General features: G+C 47.1%; 7 protein-coding genes across 8 annotated transcripts; 2 read left to right on the top strand and 5 right to left on the bottom strand.

Annotated features, from left to right (window-relative positions):
- Positions 1 to 93: 93 nt before the first annotated feature.
- Positions 94 to 3373, bottom strand: TERG_04904 (translation initiation factor aIF-2; the record flags this gene model as incomplete). Of its 2 annotated transcripts, XM_003234265.1 has the most annotated exons (3): positions 94 to 337; positions 400 to 2858; positions 2933 to 3373. In XM_003234265.1, 3 exons carry the CDS (start codon positions 3371 to 3373, stop codon positions 94 to 96), a joined length of 3144 nt encoding a protein of 1047 aa, XP_003234313.1. The 2 variants fall into 2 exon arrangements, with proteins under 2 accessions (XP_003234313.1, XP_047606440.1); XM_047749887.1 differs by lacking the exon at positions 94 to 337 and having other exon boundaries at positions 396 to 2858.
- Positions 3374 to 3911: 538 nt separating this feature from the next.
- On the bottom strand, positions 3912 to 8609 carry TERG_04903 (uncharacterized protein; the record flags this gene model as incomplete). Its single annotated transcript, XM_047748339.1, has 4 exons — positions 3912 to 5889; positions 5945 to 7783; positions 7845 to 7959; positions 8014 to 8609. 4 exons carry the CDS (start codon positions 8607 to 8609, stop codon positions 4411 to 4413), a joined length of 4029 nt encoding a protein of 1342 aa, XP_047604319.1. The 3' UTR covers positions 3912 to 4410.
- A 1528-nt stretch (positions 8610 to 10137) lies between these two features.
- On the top strand, positions 10138 to 11476 carry TERG_04901 (GTPase-activating protein GYP8; the record flags this gene model as incomplete). Its single annotated transcript, XM_003234262.1, has 3 exons — positions 10138 to 10321; positions 10390 to 10521; positions 10593 to 11476. 3 exons carry the CDS (start codon positions 10138 to 10140, stop codon positions 11474 to 11476), a joined length of 1200 nt encoding a protein of 399 aa, XP_003234310.1.
- Positions 11477 to 11697: 221 nt separating this feature from the next.
- Positions 11698 to 12964, top strand: TERG_04900 (uncharacterized protein). The gene is made up of 4 exons (XM_003234261.2): positions 11698 to 11760; positions 11836 to 11887; positions 11995 to 12697; positions 12758 to 12964. The coding sequence occupies exons 1-4, from the start codon at positions 11716 to 11718 to the stop codon at positions 12855 to 12857; spliced, it is 900 nt and encodes a 299-aa protein (XP_003234309.1). The 5' UTR covers positions 11698 to 11715; the 3' UTR covers positions 12858 to 12964.
- Positions 12965 to 13233: 269 nt separating this feature from the next.
- On the bottom strand, positions 13234 to 13859 carry TERG_04899 (ubiquitin-60S ribosomal protein L40; the record flags this gene model as incomplete). Its single annotated transcript, XM_003234260.2, has 3 exons — positions 13234 to 13320; positions 13409 to 13519; positions 13635 to 13859. The coding sequence occupies 3 exons, from the start codon at positions 13857 to 13859 to the stop codon at positions 13234 to 13236; spliced, it is 423 nt and encodes a 140-aa protein (XP_003234308.2).
- A 450-nt stretch (positions 13860 to 14309) lies between these two features.
- On the bottom strand, positions 14310 to 15092 carry TERG_12205 (uncharacterized protein; the record flags this gene model as incomplete). The annotated part of the gene is made up of 2 exons (XM_047751198.1): positions 14310 to 14680; positions 14738 to 15092. 2 exons carry the CDS (start codon positions 15090 to 15092, stop codon positions 14310 to 14312), a joined length of 726 nt encoding a protein of 241 aa, XP_047606439.1.
- A 66-nt stretch (positions 15093 to 15158) lies between these two features.
- Positions 15159 to 16246, bottom strand: TERG_12204 (uncharacterized protein; the record flags this gene model as incomplete). The annotated part of the gene is made up of 5 exons (XM_003234259.2): positions 15159 to 15329; positions 15390 to 15749; positions 15808 to 15917; positions 15986 to 16076; positions 16142 to 16246. The coding sequence occupies 5 exons, from the start codon at positions 16244 to 16246 to the stop codon at positions 15159 to 15161; spliced, it is 837 nt and encodes a 278-aa protein (XP_003234307.2).
- Between the last annotated feature and the right edge of the window lie 114 nt (positions 16247 to 16360).

Raw genomic sequence — 16360 nt, 5'->3', positions numbered from 1 at the left:
CAAAAGGTCATTACAAACATAGCTTTCTTGCATGCTGGTCAACATGAATCATGGTGTCTTTAACGGATTGGCGATTTGGCGCTGTAAGGACTTTCAAGGGATATCAAACACCGGCTTCAACTTTTTGATAAGTGCCCATTCTTCCATCGTCACGTCCGATCGGTAGAATTCCTTGAGTGTGTCTATGCTCTTTCGGGAAATCATCGAGTAAAGTGTATCCTTTTCTTCGAGCTGGCGGCCGTACAGCGGTTGGTTGGGCCCTTCAATCTTGATGGCAACGGAAGGCTGTCCCTTTTTGCAGATGGGGAGCTGCTTGTGGTCTCGCTCAATGGACATTCTATGCGGGCCAAAGTTAGTACAAACATATCTTATTACGGAGTAAGTCGGAGGTATACTCACACTCTACCGAGACTAATGACTTCCTTCTGTCCAGTGGTCGGGTTGGTTTTCACGGCGGCGATTGGTGTTAGAAGACGGAGGGAGCCTTCAGTAACATCAACACCAATAACAATCGGGTCCTTCTTGTTAAACACAGCAACTGGTGACAGGACGCAAGGGAAGACAGCTTGTAGCTTGCTCTCCTCCTTCCTCTGGGCTGCGAGCTCTTCCATATGCTTCGTAAAGTCATCGAACAGATGATAAATGATATCAGCAGTGAAAATCTTAATGCCATTCTCATCTGCATAAGCCTGGGCTTCCTTGTCAACTTTGACGTCGAAGCAGAGCATGACGGCGTACTGCTTGGCTTTTTCAAGCATAGCGCCTGCACGCATCACATCACGCTTGTATACAGGTCCGATAGAGATATTGGCAACAGGAATCTTTGACGTCCTCAAGAACTCTAGCAAGGCTTCGAGGGAACCAAGAGTGGAAGCTTGAACAGCAACACCACGGTTGTCTCGGGAAACCTTGCTGAGGAGGTTTTCCAGATCAGACATGACTTCATCTGTAAGATCTTCCTCGTCATCATCATGGTTGACTACAAGAAGTCGAGAACCGGCAATAGCATGTTCGAGATCATTGGCAGCAATCTTGACACCAAGCGCAGCCTTGACCTCCTTGTTATGAACGTATGCAGATTTGAGTCGAAGTTCTTTCATTGGGGCCGGAGTTAGAAGGGCTCGAATATTCGTGACTATGGCCCCGTTGAGACCGCAAAGGACGATACGATCTCCTTCACGAAGTACACCGTTGGAAAGGACAACGTCAATAGTAGTACCGAGACCTTCAATGACCTTCACTTCCAGGACAGTACATTCCACTTCTGAAAGGTACATAAGTGCATTGGTCATACGCTCCTGAGTAAGAGTGACAAGTAGTTTGAGCATATCAGGTACACCCTCACCCGTATGGGCCGAAGTAGGAACTAGAGAAACGTTGCGAGCCATGGATTTGTTTTCATAGTAGAGCTCGGAGTTAAATCCTTGCTCTGCAAAGGCAAGCTTAGTCTTCGCAACTCGGTCTTTGAACTCGCTTTGAACTGTCTTGCTTTGCTTAGCCAAACTGTCCTGGAAGCCATTGTTGTCAATCTTCTTCCAGCCGAACAATCTGTCTATCTTGTTCAAAGCCACGATGAAGGGTGTCTTCCTGTCACGCAAAAGCCTCATGGACTCGAGAGTCTGGGGTTCCAAACCGTGCATGATATCAACGACCAAAATAGCAATGTTGCAAAGCGAGGATCCTCTTGAACGCAGATTGGAGAAGGACTCGTGCCCAGGCGTATCGATGATAAGCAACCCAGGGACCTTGAAGTCGAATTTGCCATCTTTATTAACGACCGCAGTCTTCTGGACAAGAGCGTCAACGGGGAAGTAGGTGGCTCCGATTTGCTGGGTAATACCTCCAGCTTCGCCTTCCTGCACATTGGTCTGTCTGATTTTATCCAAAAGTTTGGTCTTTCCAGTATCGACGTGTCCAAGAATACAGCAAATAGGAGAACGAAGGTTGTCCTTCGACTGTGCTGCCACTGCTTCTTCATGCTGCTTCCTTCTTCGCTCTGCTGCCTCTGCCTTCCTCTGTGCAAGGGCTTTCTGTGTAGATGTGACATCTTCATCCTCGGATTCTTCTTCAGACTCTTCTTCCGACTCGGATTCCTCAGGCGTACCGGCCTCTGGCTCCTCCTTTTCAGCAGCCTTAGGGGCTTCCTCCTTAGCCTCTGGTTTGGTTTCGTCTTCCTCATCAGACGAAACATCCCAAGACTCCTTGATATCGTCATCACTTTCTTCGGCCTTTTTGGCTGCCTCAGCTTCCTCCTTTGCCTTCTTCTCCTCTTCCAGTCGCTTCCTCTCAGCCTCCTCAGCTTCGTGCTGTGCCTTGGCTCTGGCTGCAGCAGCTTCTAGGTCTTCCTCCTGTTTTTTGCCTCCACGCTTCTTCTTATTGTCGTACACTGGCTTCTTCTTTTCCGTGGGCTTTTCTTCCAGTCCAGCTACTACAGCAACACCGGCCTCCAGCATCTGCTTCATTCGCAGCTCATTTCGGTCTCTTGCTTCCTTCTGAGCCTTGGTCAGAAGTTTTCCTTCTCGTCTAAGCTGCTCCTTTTTCTCCCTCTCTTTTTCCTTCTTTCTCTGACGGATTTCCTCTTTTCTCCGCTCCTCTTCCTCTAGCTTCTTGCGCTCTTCCTCGGCCAATGTCTTCTCAAGCTCCAGACGACGTGCCTCTTCCTCCTGCTGCTTTCGTAATGCCTCTTGCTGCCTCTGGATTGCAGCCAAGTGAGCTGGGATCTTCTTCTTCTTTCCAGCAGGCTCAGCGGCGGGGGTTGGGGCCGGTTTAGTCTCAGCTGCAGGAGTAGGTTTTGTAGCTTCCGGTTTGGTAGCAGGCTGAGCAGCAGCTGCGGGAGCTGATGCTTTCTTCTTAGCAGCCTAGTAAATGGAGGCGTCAGTAAAGACCGTACACCTTAATCGTACAGCGCCCAGCGATAAGTCATATAACTTACCTGTTCCTTTTTCCTCTGTTTCTCTCTCTCTTTCTTCTCCCTTTCCTTTTCCTTCTTCGACTTCAGCTTTCCGCCCTCCTCAGATTCTGATGGTTTGGCTGCTTCCTTCTTTGCAGCTCCCTTGGCTGGCTTTGGTTTTCCAGCAAAGACATCATCCTCGTCGAATGTGCCCTCTTCAGGTTGCTTGCTCTCTATGGTAGAAGCAGGATCTTCTCCCTCCACAAAATCATTGGTGGGCTTTCCCTTCTTTGCCTTCTTGTTCTTGTTCTTCCTCAGAGCTGCGAGCAGTCCACCACCCAGGTCATCGTCTTCCTCCGGAGCAGCAGCGTCAGCTTGGGGCTCTTCCTTCTTCTCAGTCTGGTTTACCGGAGCTATCGACTCGCCCAGCTCTGCTTCCCAGTCGTCATCGGCTTTTTTATTTGACTTCTTTTTAGGCGCCATCTTGGTCCAGTCGTGTGCGTTGTGAGATTTCTTTTCCTATAAACGAGATTAGCAAGGAACTCGCCTGAACAATGTCCAGGGGACCAATACCTAGTTGCAGCTTACCCGGCGCTTCTTCGCCGTTCTTGTACGCGGGATTGATATAGAAACGAGGATTGTGGGTGACTTGGTCCCTCGAACAGTGCTTATCGTAAAAAGTTGATAGCGGGTGGCATTACTTGAAGGGACCCTGTTTAGTTAAGGTTGGGGCTTTTCCGCCTCCAACTGCGACCTCACTTCTGGCTTTTTTAGTAACTACCTAAGCTCCCCCTGATCTCTAATTTTATAGCCCGTCTATACCGTGTCCCCTTGGACGTGTCTTCCACTTATGCTCCCCTCGAGCCTTTTACTCGGTGGTCAGGCTGTGGTTAGTGGGGGAATTTTTTTTTTTTTTTTTTTTTTTTTTTTTTTTTTTTTTTTTTTTTTTTTTTTTTTTTTTTAACGGTTCGAACGAAGCTCAAAATTACTAAGCTAAGCGCTCGCCTAACTTTTTTGGTGGCCCTGGATTTGATATCTAGATCAGCGTACAAGTAGAAGTTATACTGACACCTTACACTCATATTTTTAGGCGGCATCCAGTATGCTGGCTGGGGTAGGACAGTGATTAGTACTTGTCCTTTTTCCTTTTTCCATCCAAGGGTAAGGTAGGTTGTTTTCGGGTACGCTTCAGCCTGTTCACTTGTGTGGCGAGTTCATCTGCAAGGATGCGCTGCCGGCCAAATGTAAATGTTCGACATTATTTTTTTTATCCTGGAGCTGAAAGCGATGTAGTCTAAGATGAAATAGCGTTATATTGTAGAATGTTGAATGTAGTGCACCGTTTCCCCTCCCCCCCTTTTTTTTCGTAACAGCCTAAGCAAAGAATCCCGCTATGAACAGCTACAAGAGAAAAAAAATAAAAGACAAGGTACGGCATCGACTCTTCTATAACACGAGTGGAAAAGAGAGTACGCCTTCCATGGAAGAGATATCCACCAGACATGCAGCGCTGTGGCGTGCTAGATTTCAATCCGGAGCATATTCTCCATCCACATCAGGACATCCGTAAATGGATCGTTGGTCTCGCCTACAACCAGCCTGGCAAATTCAACGAATCTTTCTACCTTCTTCTCGGCATATGCAGGCGGTGCATTGTCCGGAGTGGTCCTTCGCATCATATCTTCAAGATACCTGGCCCCGCGGCTGATAAGACGAGCAAGAATGTCACCGTCAATATGCATGTATTCAGGCTTATCTGGCAAAGGGCACAGTTCGTCCACAGCCATTCGGCGTTTGCGGCGGAATGGGCAGATATTGGTGTCCGCAAGACATGAATATTGAATGAATCGAAGGATCCGCCATTCGTTTTCCGTGAGCATTTGGAATCGATAAAGCGTGCCATCCAGTGTTGTACCATAGGCTATCTCGCAACCGCCGGAGTGGGGCCGGAAACTGCGAGATACTCGTACCACTGCGGAAGGGGTGATGGCAGAAAAGACCGGTCTAACCAGCCTATCATCTTTTAATCCAAACTCTCTTAGACCAATTACTGCTCCCCCGCGATTAGCTGTGAATATAGTCTTGAGTTCTCCGTCGAGATTCACATGGTCAAGTCCCCCTTTATCAACGCCCGCTTGAGCATGCAAAATTAGCCCCTCTTGCGTCGCTCGAAGGACAATAAGCGAGTGGCGGGCGGTCAGGACGTAAATAAAGGGCTCTTTCACAGTGATTGAAACCGCATGGGATTCAAGATGGTGAGGCTCCAGGCTCCGCCATTTTCGAGTGGACGGATCCAGCGTCTGCATTAGCAAGTCATCTCCAGAGGCCACGATCAGGGAGCTCGGTCCGAATGAGGTTATTGTTCGGACTGGTTGGTTGTACATATGAATGCGTTTGGTCATGCAATCAATATTCCCGATACCTGGTGGGTTTTGTCGAACTGTAATGTAAACAACCCTCCCTCTGTATTCGACACAGATGTCTCTCCCTGCTTTGTACTCGACCTGTGGAAAGGAGGTTCCTACCACAATCATGTGGTACTCATTGCCTTCGCCGTAAAATTTCCAATCTACCAATGCTGTCACTTTTTCACCGGATGCTCCGACAGGTTGGCGGGTGAGCACTGTAGGTGCGGACGATTCGTTTCCCCTAGCCCTGAGATCGATTGGCGCTGAAATAAGCGTCTCCCCATCAGGGTCTAGGAACCCAATCTTGGGCCAAATCCAGCGTTTGGTCCCCTCTGTTGATGAAGTGAAGTCAAAGTCCACCCTATTATAAGCCACAATCAACTTGTTCAAATATTCGGAATATACGAGTCTCTTCGGATTTCCCCGGACACGTATCTCGCGAGGAACAGCTTTTGCAACTTTTTCCAAGCTACAAGCAAAGAGAGTATTGTCGGTAATACATAACAACGAACCACTAAGGCCGGTGGCTGGTGCCTGTGCAGGTAAATCAACGCAGTTGAATATGTCGACAATAGGCTGCATCTTTTCAGGCTGTAATCCAATTAGCATCACTTTGCCTAGGAACGATGAGTTACAAATGGCTTACTTTGCTTTGATCAGTGATCCAAACTTTCTCTAGAGAGTAATGCAATGACGCCTCAATGGGGCTGTGTGATACCCTCCAAAGGCCTGGACCGCATGAGACAACAGCCAAGGTTTTATCGGATTCATAGCCTCCAATTCGAACAGAAGTTTCACCGAGTTTATGAGGTGGCAATTGGTGTATTTCTATGGAAACATGTATCATTTCAGTATTCCTGTTCTGGTACCACCCAAGAATTGTTAATGACTTACCGAATGAAGTATCATCTTGAGTGATTCTGAAGGGAATTAAATGCCCACTCCGGAGGCCACAAAATAAGGACATCAGCCTTTTCTCCTCACCAGGAGTGGATATGAGCTTTAGAGATTCGAACACCGGTGAATCAAGGTTATCCTTGCTCATCATAATCCCACGTTCAAGGTGAGGAGTCAAGCCTTCCAGGCTATGTATTGCCATAATCAGGAGTTTCCCTTCGCCTGTACCAATAAAGAGATATAATTTGCCGCCAAGTTCCTCAACGTCGAAGCAAATTGGTTCCTGGTCGAGAGCAAGAGGCGGTCCAATGAGGGTACATTTGCATCCATTTTCATCAGAACTAATGCTCCGGAGCTCCACTCGAACATCGCTACCGTTTCTTAAAGCTACGACAACAAGAGAAAGGGGCCCACTGGTGAAGGCTACGACGGCTCGGTCGTTTGGATCACCCCATGTTATAGAAGACCGCTGCTGGAAGACAACATGGCTCAACCGAATTGATGCATCAGTGACTTGTATTACAATACCGTCTGGCGTGATACTGGCTGCTAGCGTTGGGTGATCGAGATCTAAACCACTTCGTTCTTCGTCCATAGCAAATGCTTCTTCAGTGCCACTTATTGGTATAAAGATCAAAGAACTCGTCATAGGGTCTGTTAGCAAGCAAAGGGTACCTTCTCCTTTAGGAACAGAGATTCCCCATACTCCTGTTATGCTTGAACAAGCTCCATGTTCAATATTGAGGCCTATTTGTGCTTCAATGCCATATCTCAGCTCGGAGATAGTGCCGTGATCGGGTCCAACACCGGAGCAAGTGAAGATTCGATCAAATGGTAGCCCCATGCCTTGTTGGGTGTCTTTCGACAGTGAGCTTGTAGTAGGACGCCTTGCCTTTATCACAGCAGTATCTAAGATAGGGCCCCAGTTCGGGACTCTCTGTATACACCTTGGTGGTTTTCGAGCATCTTCAATAAAGAGGCCGCCACCGCACATGCTACCGGCGGTGACCAGGACATCTCCGGCTTGGTATCCTTCCGGCAGAATTGCGAAGGCAGTATCAAGGTTACAGCCAAGCGAACCTAGATTCGACTGGCGTTCTATATCTCCAGACTTGCCTATCTCTAGGTATAAAATCATACCATCTTCCCGGCATAGGTAAATATCGTCAAATTGGGCGTTTCTGATCCGGTTTCGCCTGGCTCGAGCCCAGTGAGTCCAAACTTGGTTTCTCGAACGCGGGCGATGTTCTAGAGTTGGGAAGGGGCAGTTCATTGGTGCGATTGGCCCATCTGTATTTAAGACATTTTTGTAGATGGACATGGTCGAGTGTGTTGCAACCATAAAAGAAGTTGAGTGAATTAGGGGTATCAGAACTGTTGGCAGACGATAATGGTTAGAAAGCCTAAGACTGTTGACCCTTGGTTCCACAGATCGCAGCGTTTCCATGGAAGTCCAGTCGTAAGTAACATAATAAGACTCGGAGTCTTGAGCTATAAGCAATAGAAGAATTATTCTGTCATTGTCTGGTGGCGTTGGGTAAAGGAATTCCATCCTCAAAATGTCACCGTCCGCACGAAAGAAACACTCCTGTTCATAGGATACCAGAGTGAGCATTCATGTCCATGGGTTTTAGCGTGGGAGACATTACCTCCTTGATAGGATTTACGGGTCCTTGAGCCATTTCTGCTTGAATCATAGACGGAGATTTCAGAGAGAATACACCAAAGAACTTTTGTGCGGCACAAATGGCCATTGCTCGTGCCCTTGTACTTGTTAGTATTGCAACCTTGCTTTAAGACGGAATGCCTCAACTTTACCGTGGTTCCACAGCGATGTGTCTTCCATATTCCTCGAGAGCACTTGTATCTGCTGGCAAGGGGCGCCTAGAATAAACAAACTCAGGAGCACCACGAAATCCAGGCTTGGTAAACATAAAAAGAATTTCCTTTGAGCTTAGCACTAGAACCAATATATGAGGTGGAACCTTTCCTTCATCTTGTGATCCTTGAGTAGAGTGACTTGAGACTCTTCCACTTTGCTTTATTTGATCCTCTAGTTCTGGACCTGGTTGAGAGTTAATTATTTTGGCACCGATAATCCTGGAGTCGAAATCAGACTTGGTAACCACTTCTTCTAAATGGCCGCTTGGTACTAGTTCCTTGATCTGGATGAACTTATCACCAATGAACACAACATCATTTTGATCTTGATGTCTGAGGCGAGCTGGGAGTATCCATTGAACCGCAGGCCCTTGAGCAAGGGTTCTGGACAGTATTCCAGTAGCAGGTGTTTGAGCCTTCTCTGCTCTTCCCAAAATACTGTCCGATTCACGGTTTCGAAAGAGGAGTTCTCCAATATCAACCGTCCTCGTGGCCCACGTCCCATTGACCAAGACGGTGGTCTGTAACGACATTGTGAAGTTCAAGAAAAAGTTTTATCGATCCCCGGTAGACAGAAACAGAGGTTTACACCAATACAATAGGAATTAGAGTGAGGCCTGAACATAAGTTCTAAAGCAGAGCTGTTCCTCTGCTTAAACACGGCCTACTTGGTAACCAATATGCGGTATCCTGGCTATCCTCCGTGTGCTGGATCTGGGCTACCTAAAAAACGTAGAACCGGGATGCAAATGGTAAGTATAATGAAGGCAAAAACTGTAAATGGGGTCCTATATAGAATCCCAAATGCACTGCGGGGGTACTCCATACACTATTTGGATAGGAAGGGAGTCTATATTAGCGAAGTGGAAGACCAGGGCTTGCTTGGTCGGATATGGTAGTATTGCTAGGCTTATTTTCCCTTGCTGGAGATTTGTGCGTCTGTAGATTTAGAAGAAAATAAACAGGAGGGCAACCGAGGTCATATATACCACCCTACACCAGTGGTGCCTCAAGAGGAGTGACGAGGTATCGGATCCTACAAGATAACGCAGGACAACGAGATGGGTGTTTCATTTGGCCATGCCGGGTATAATAAAACTGCATTCCCGGTAAGAAAAAGAATAATCACCGTTGGTCCTAAGGGTGGGCTGGGATGTTCGTTGTATACAGAGGCATGACATAGAGTACACAATTGTTTGGCTGGTTTTCGGGAGGGACTAACCCACTGTGAGGCTAACTAGACGACAAGCAAAAAAGGCGTCGTGGAAGAACCCCTTGTTGTTATGACGTTTTGGCGTCGCAAAAACCCGAGAAGACAGAGAAAAAGACACCCCCAAAGGACACCTGCGCTTCCCCGGCCTCGTCGAAGAGAAGAGAGTCGAGCGTGTCCTGCTTGTACTTCCTCGTCCTCCTTCTTCCCGCTACGTCGATGTTGCGACCTCCCAAGTGGACGGAAAAGTTTATCGGATGAAGGTTTCTCCGTTCCAGCCAACCAGCGGCCGAGAAGCTGCGAGCCCAGACGTTACGCCAGTATCACCAACACTGGACAGCATTGTGTGTAGACGTATCGTTCTCCAGACGGACCATTCAGATAGCTGGAAATTTTCGAGTTATAGGTTTTTCTAGAATATAGGCTGGACGCTGCCTGTCATACCCATCTCTGCAGCACAGATATACTTGCATAGCTGGCCTCTGAACGCTTTGCCCCAGGCATAGCCACCACCTTTATCTTGCAAACCCGTCACCTGTGGGACCATAGCTGCTTGTATATACGCACAACCGCCCCTTGATTGCTCAGCATGGCTCTCCTTTAAGCCTGATAGAGTTTTAGCAGGTGTTTCCCTCCTCCAACGGGGTATACCATATATTCCAAAATTCACATACATTCATCTCAGGTTGAGCCCCTGGAAAGATTCAACCAACTCTTGTTGTCTTCTCTCTCTGTCCTTTCCCTGGCCATTCGACGAGTCTGCGTTTGATACCCTCTATACCTTTACAGCTATAATCCTATCTCAGTCTACCGGATCTGTCGATGGGGGAAAGCCAGAAGTGAACCGTGTTATGGCAAACGAAGAACCCAAGGCAGGAGATATCAATCCAGGTCGGCTGCCTGCTGATTCAAAAGCCTACCGTCGGAAGAGAGCAGAGATCGTCAAAGCAAGCAGAAAAAGGGATGTTGGGCTGTTAGCTAAGCTCGCCACCTCTGAAGGAGGCTTGCTGGAAGATGACATACGAAAACAAGTTTGTAAGATAGGAGCTTGTGGTGCGTTTTTGCATTTTTCCTCGACGGTTTGACTAAATGCTTCTTATCAGGGCCAATTCTTCAGGGATATGTACGTGCTACCCACACACTGGAACTTCCGCCACTGTCTGAGTTGCCATGCCACGGCGACGAGGATCAAGTCAAACTAGACGTGGATAGATCATTTGTCTATTACCCCAACTGTAAGTTTGTCAACGTGGACACTTGGCTACGGAGAGTATATTCTGGCAGATCCACTAATATTATCCTTCAGATAAGACAGAGAAACATCTCAAGGATAAAAGAGATGAACTACTTGACTTGATCGTATCAGTATTGCGGCGAAACCCTATGCTTTGCTATTTCCAAGGATACCATGACATTGCCCAGGTCCTACTCCTCGTTCTTGACCGTAAACATGCCTATCAAGCTCTGGAACATATCTCTCTCTTTCGCATAAGAGACTATATGCTTCCATCTCTCTCCCCCGCACTTACACATCTTCAACTACTACCCGCTATCATCACATCCGTAGACCAGAAACTTGGCCAACATTTATCCGGCACCAAACCATTTTTTGCCCTTGCTGCCACCCTAACGCTTTACGCACATGACATCGAAGAGTACACTCACATTGCCCGACTCTACGACTTCATCCTCGCCCATGAGCCGGTTGTATCAATATACCTGTTTGCTACCATTATTCTCTCAAGAAAAGACGAATTGTACGATATTCCTCAGGATGAGCCTGAGATGTTTCATGGCGTCCTGTCAAAACTACCCCGCCCACTGGACCTCGAGACCCTGATCTCGAATACGGTACGGATATACCAAGACCATCCGCCTGAGAAGCTCCCCTGTGGTGCGTGGAAATCTATACCCTCCTACAGTGTCCTTAAAACGCTGAGAAACCCTGGCTTGCAGTCAACTTCGGATCAAGCAAGGGGCTACTTTCATCAGCAGATCCGGGGCCTGCAGCGGGCAAAGATGCGTAAAGATGCAGTATTGCTTATTCGAAAGCACTCTTTTTCCATCAAGCTTGTTGGTGCCACAGTTGCTGTCGGGATCCTTTCATACTGGATGATGAAGCGAGATCCTGACCTTGTAAAGCATCTCTGGCGTTATCTAGAACCTCTAAAGACTACCTTGGGGTTATGATCAGGTTAGGTCGCACTCTTCTTGTATATTAGCTAAACGACACTCATGTATGCCTACGAATAAAACACAGAATAGACATAAAATTTATCAGCTGCATAGACCTTCATCTACTGCCGTGCTCTGGCCCCATGCTACAACGCTTACATAAGCCTGATGTTCAAGCTGTCCTTCTTTGCCAGTCGTCATCTCGCAGGCTCCAACATCAACGATATCTGTGACATTACAATCCAATAGCAAAGATGGCCAACCGAGGCTACGATGCAGTAGTGGATGTTGATGCTGAGGTATGGCATGCTGTTACCGTTTTCTTATGTTGCTATCAAGGGCGTTTCCCAGACTAATTGAACACTCCATAACAGGGCGACCTTGGCCATACAGACCTTCAAGAAGACCTTGAATTTCATTCCTCAAGTACGACTCGTGTCTCCCTGATATAGTCCTTAGATTATGTGTCCCTATTTTTTACCGGAGTCTAGGCGATTATATCCAATATAGCTAACTCGGGCACTTTCGCTCAGATTTCGATGAGACTCCACGCAATGCAAAAGGTCACCCAGATTCCGCATCTTTCCTCGGCGGCTCATCTTCTCGACAAGCGGGCGGGTCAGGAGGCGCAGGATCCAACGCAAAGATCTGGAGTATAGCATATTACAACCGATACTTCGACGTTGATACCTCAGAGGTATTCCGACGATGTGTTTCGACTCTCTACCCAAGATCCAATTTCCTCGATGTTCTGGATGGGAACCCCGACCTATACGGACCGTTTTGGATTGCTACTACCGTGGTAGTGATTCTTTTCCTGACTGGTACTGTCTCTCAATACCTGGCGAGAAAAGGCAGTCACCATTTCGAGTATGATTTCCGCCTTCTCTCCGGCGCTGCCGGACTTATTTACGGCTACACTTTCATATTGCCCGTTGCTTTATGGGGGGCTTTACGTTGGTTTGGAAGCTCCAGTGCGGATTTGATTGAGTGCTGGGCGCTCTACGGATATGCCAATCTGATCTGGATTGTCGTTGCATTAGTGAGCTGGAGTCCACTTACTGCGCTGAATTGGGCGCTTGTTGGAGTTGGCTTTGGCTGGACGGTGTTCTTCCTGCTAAGGAATCTTTATCCGGTATTAAGTGCTACGGATATGAAGACGAGCAAGATATTGCTTATTGTGGTCATAGTGCTTCATGCAGCCTTGGCCATTGCCATTAAAGTGCTGTTCTTTGCGTAAGTTGAATGACCATTCAATCTTTTAATACGCGCGGACGCTAACAATTCGCATTGTAGTCACGGAAGTTATGCGAAGAAGCATGACGATGACCACGATGACAAGCATGATAAGGGTAATAACAAGCATGATGACAAGGACAAGCACTCGCGCTTTTAAATTTGAAATATTACATCCTCGGAATACCCCGGCTCTTCAAAGACCGATGAGCTTTTTCTTGCAACACTAATTGAAATATCCTTCTGAGCGTCTTTCGAATGCTGTATTATTGTTGTTTGCTTATTGACATTGTATTACTCCACATTCTCATAGAATCTCGTTTCCGTAGGGCAGTGAGGCTGGTGAGACTTTTTGTTGAGATGCTATCTGAATAGCTCCGGGTATTGCCAATTCTAGGAAGACCTTTTCAATTGGAAATATAAATAAATAACATAGTGCCTCTTCTTCCTTTGAAAGGCGTCATTATGTCATGTTCACCCAAGTAAAACACCATATCACAACCTCTGGCGGAACCACGCAACAGAAAAGCACCAGTTTACTTCAGCTTCTTCTTTGGTCGGAGTTGGTTTGTGTGTCCGCACTTCTTCTTTCGGCAGTTGGTGGCACGTGGAGGGAGACGGGCCTAATTAAAACAGGAGATACATGGTTAGTCACATATCCAGAAGCTGCAGACGCCGGTCGTGAATGCTGGGTATATGGTCTCCACGTACATAGCACTTTCGGCAGACCATCTTCTCGCAGTTGAACTTGGAGGCAAGGGCTTTCAAGGAGGGCTCGATGATACCACCGGGAAGGTCGAGGACAAGGTGAAGGGTGGACTCCTATAAATCATTCCATCCGCATTAGATACCGCTTTGCATTCCAGTCTGTTTCGCCACATATAATCTCGAATAGATCGATATCTCTAGTCTTCCGGGTGCTGTTGTTCAAGCATACCTTCTGGATGCCATATTCGCTCAATGGGAATTCATCGCGGATGTGCTTTCCACCGAAGACGTATCGCTGTTCATCGACAGAAACGAGCTCTCTCTCGAAAACCTGGGACTTGATGGCGGAGATAGTGTCGGTGGGCTCTGCGTTCAGAGTGAGAGTGTTTCCACTCAGGTTCTTGACGAAGCTATCGATTGAAACGAAAGGGATCACATAGTCAGCCTTGCGCATCCCAAATCCATGGATCCAGCCCTCTTTTCTTCATATCTCGGATGTTCTTAAAGGGTTGGATCGGAGTGCTGGGGTTCAACCTACATCTGCACTACATGGCAGAAAACGAGATATGTTAGAGATCATTCAGGGAAACTGCGCGCAACTTATATCAGAGATAACTTACTGTTGGCAGTGAATCTGTCGCTATTTTGCTTCGTGGTTTGCCGATACTTCGTCAGACGTTCAAGATAGCATCAAGATTTCGAAGGTGTTCGCTTAGCTCGTGGGAGCAAATACCCTAAGCCCTACTCTCTGTGCTGACTAAGCGAGCCGTCCAACTTCAGCCTTTCGAAAGGGCCGGAACCAACGAGCAACAAAGATGCGATTAAAGATAATACTAATAATATATATTGGAGGGTAGGCCAACTGATTTTCCTATTCAAGTCTAGTACAGAGCATTGGAATTAATTATTTACTATCTCTGGCTTTCCCCTTTGGAACGTGAATTCGGCCCTCTGTCTGATACACAGCAAGGACCAGAGTCTCCAAAGACACGCCAATGGTTTTCGCGGCGGTGTCATAGAAATACCTTGCAATATCTGGTAGTTGATATTCATAACGGAAGCGCAAGTAATCGCATCCCGGTCTCGGGATAGGCCTCATAAGCCTGTTAGCCTCTTCTTCAGTAACCACCCTCCTAACTCGTAAGCTGGATAGGACAGCTTGCAACTTTTCAGCTACTGCTTCATCATCCGTCTGCCTAGCTTGGTTACCCATCTTGGCAGCTGCTGTTCTCGTGGTTGGAAACATCTCTGCGAAAGGGTTGGAAGCCTTGATATCTATAGAATCGAATTAGCGGATGCTGCGCATAGGTACAACGAGGAGGTCATCCTTACCTTTATCAGCAACCCAAAGTCTATCATACCAATCCATGTATTCATCTAGCTGTTGCTGTGTCATTTCCATTGCATCCATCTCGGTAGCTTGCATTGCAGCACCATTTGTGAGGAGCCCTTGTGAAATTCCCCTACGGTCAAATGTACTTTGAGCTTCAGCCCATTTTTCCCAATCTATAACTTGAACGGAAGGATCGTTTAATGTCCGTGGGTATCTTTTGACGTTATCAAATGGAAACAGAAGCTTAGTAGCAACAACAACAAGACTCATCAGCTGCACCTCTGGTAGGTATATCCGATGAAATCTCCTGGCTATTTCTTTTGGGAATGTGTATGTAAATTCCACGCTTTTCATAAGCCGCTTAACAGATGAATACACTTCGACTGTATCATTTATTAGCAGCAAGTTATTTGATAATTGTTATAATAGAAGCCCCTTATCGGTCAACTTACTAGGTAGAGCGAGTTTCTTTACATAAGAGAAAAGAAGTAACGATGAGTTAATGGCCGGGAACTCTATGCTAAAATCACGGTGGTACAGCACAATCAAGTCCGCAACAGCTCGGTGAATTTGATCCCCGACGGGTAGATTCTGGTATGCATGTTAGACGTTATGTTTATAGACATTTAAAGTAAACGTAGTTAGACCTACCTTTGTATCAAATGCCATGTGATATATTGCAGGTAGCCGGTCTTTCATGTCTGAGGGTATAAAGCGGAGAGGCCTCATGAACGGTATTTCATCCTCAGCAACCCATTCTTGCATGTACCCAATGCTTACTGGAAGGCGGAGTAGCAATGTACCCAAGTAGCAAAGAGCCAAGGAATCAATTACTCGAGGTGAAGTACTGAGCTTCCGCTTGTGATATTGGTACTCTTCTTTATCAAGTTCGCTTGACACGCCAGTCTGAGAACTGAAGAGCTGGGTCGAATTCTCATCGTCAGTGTAGATATCATCTCTCCCTTCATAAATCTTCTCAAGCCGGAGAATCCATAAATCCTTTACAATCCCCTAGACACTCGATATTAGCAAAACTTATTCGCACTATATGAACTTGATGAAGCCTTACCTCGAGTTCTGAGGGAAGCCCCTTTCCATGAACCAGAGCGTGACATTGTTTCCACAGCAAGAGCTGATAGGCTTCCAGGAACAGCTGGAATGCATCACTCCCATGATAAGCTTTAGCAAGTGTGCATTAGCAGGAGTAGTTAAACCAACGATTTGGGTATATGTCTTGCAGGTCTTACTTTTGGATCTCCGTTCAGCCTGGACTTTCTTCCGTCGGGCTGTTCTGCCGTGGCCGCCGAAATTCTCGTCGTCTACGACCACTTCCTGGCCCTATACGCGCAGAGTAAGCAAGACTGGCTGGATAACTATTTATCAGTCGAATTCTTTTCATTTACCTGCTGCTGATGCCCTTGACGGCAAAACCACAGCCCGTTTTCGATATAGTAACGGGTTTCGCGGCAGCCTTCCTGGCCGCAGATACCGCGCATCGACTCCGCCATCAGAAGTCCATGTTCGCATGGAACGTTGGACGAGACTCACATTCAGGCTGTGTATTATGCCTGATTTGCTCGGCTCGATTACCTTTGCCCTTTCGCCACGCCCACGGAGAGAGA

The sequence above is a fragment of the Trichophyton rubrum genome (assembly GCF_000151425.1).
Source record: "Trichophyton rubrum CBS 118892 genomic scaffold supercont2.5, whole genome shotgun sequence".
Classification (NCBI taxonomy): domain Eukaryota; kingdom Fungi; phylum Ascomycota; class Eurotiomycetes; order Onygenales; family Arthrodermataceae; genus Trichophyton; species Trichophyton rubrum.
The sequence above is the reverse complement of the archived record's forward strand: the minus strand, read 5'-3'. Positions and strand labels throughout refer to the sequence as shown.

Coding starts and splice junctions, on each gene's coding strand:
- TERG_04900 (XM_003234261.2), top strand. CDS start 11,716: ATGGCCAACCGAGGCTACGATGCAGTAGTGGATGTTGATGCTGAG. Junction 11,761..11,835: donor TAGTGGATGTTGATGCTGAG/GTATGGCATGCT, acceptor ACTCCATAACAG/GGCGACCTTGGCCATACAGA. Junction 11,888..11,994: donor CCTTGAATTTCATTCCTCAA/GTACGACTCGTG, acceptor ACTTTCGCTCAG/ATTTCGATGAGACTCCACGC.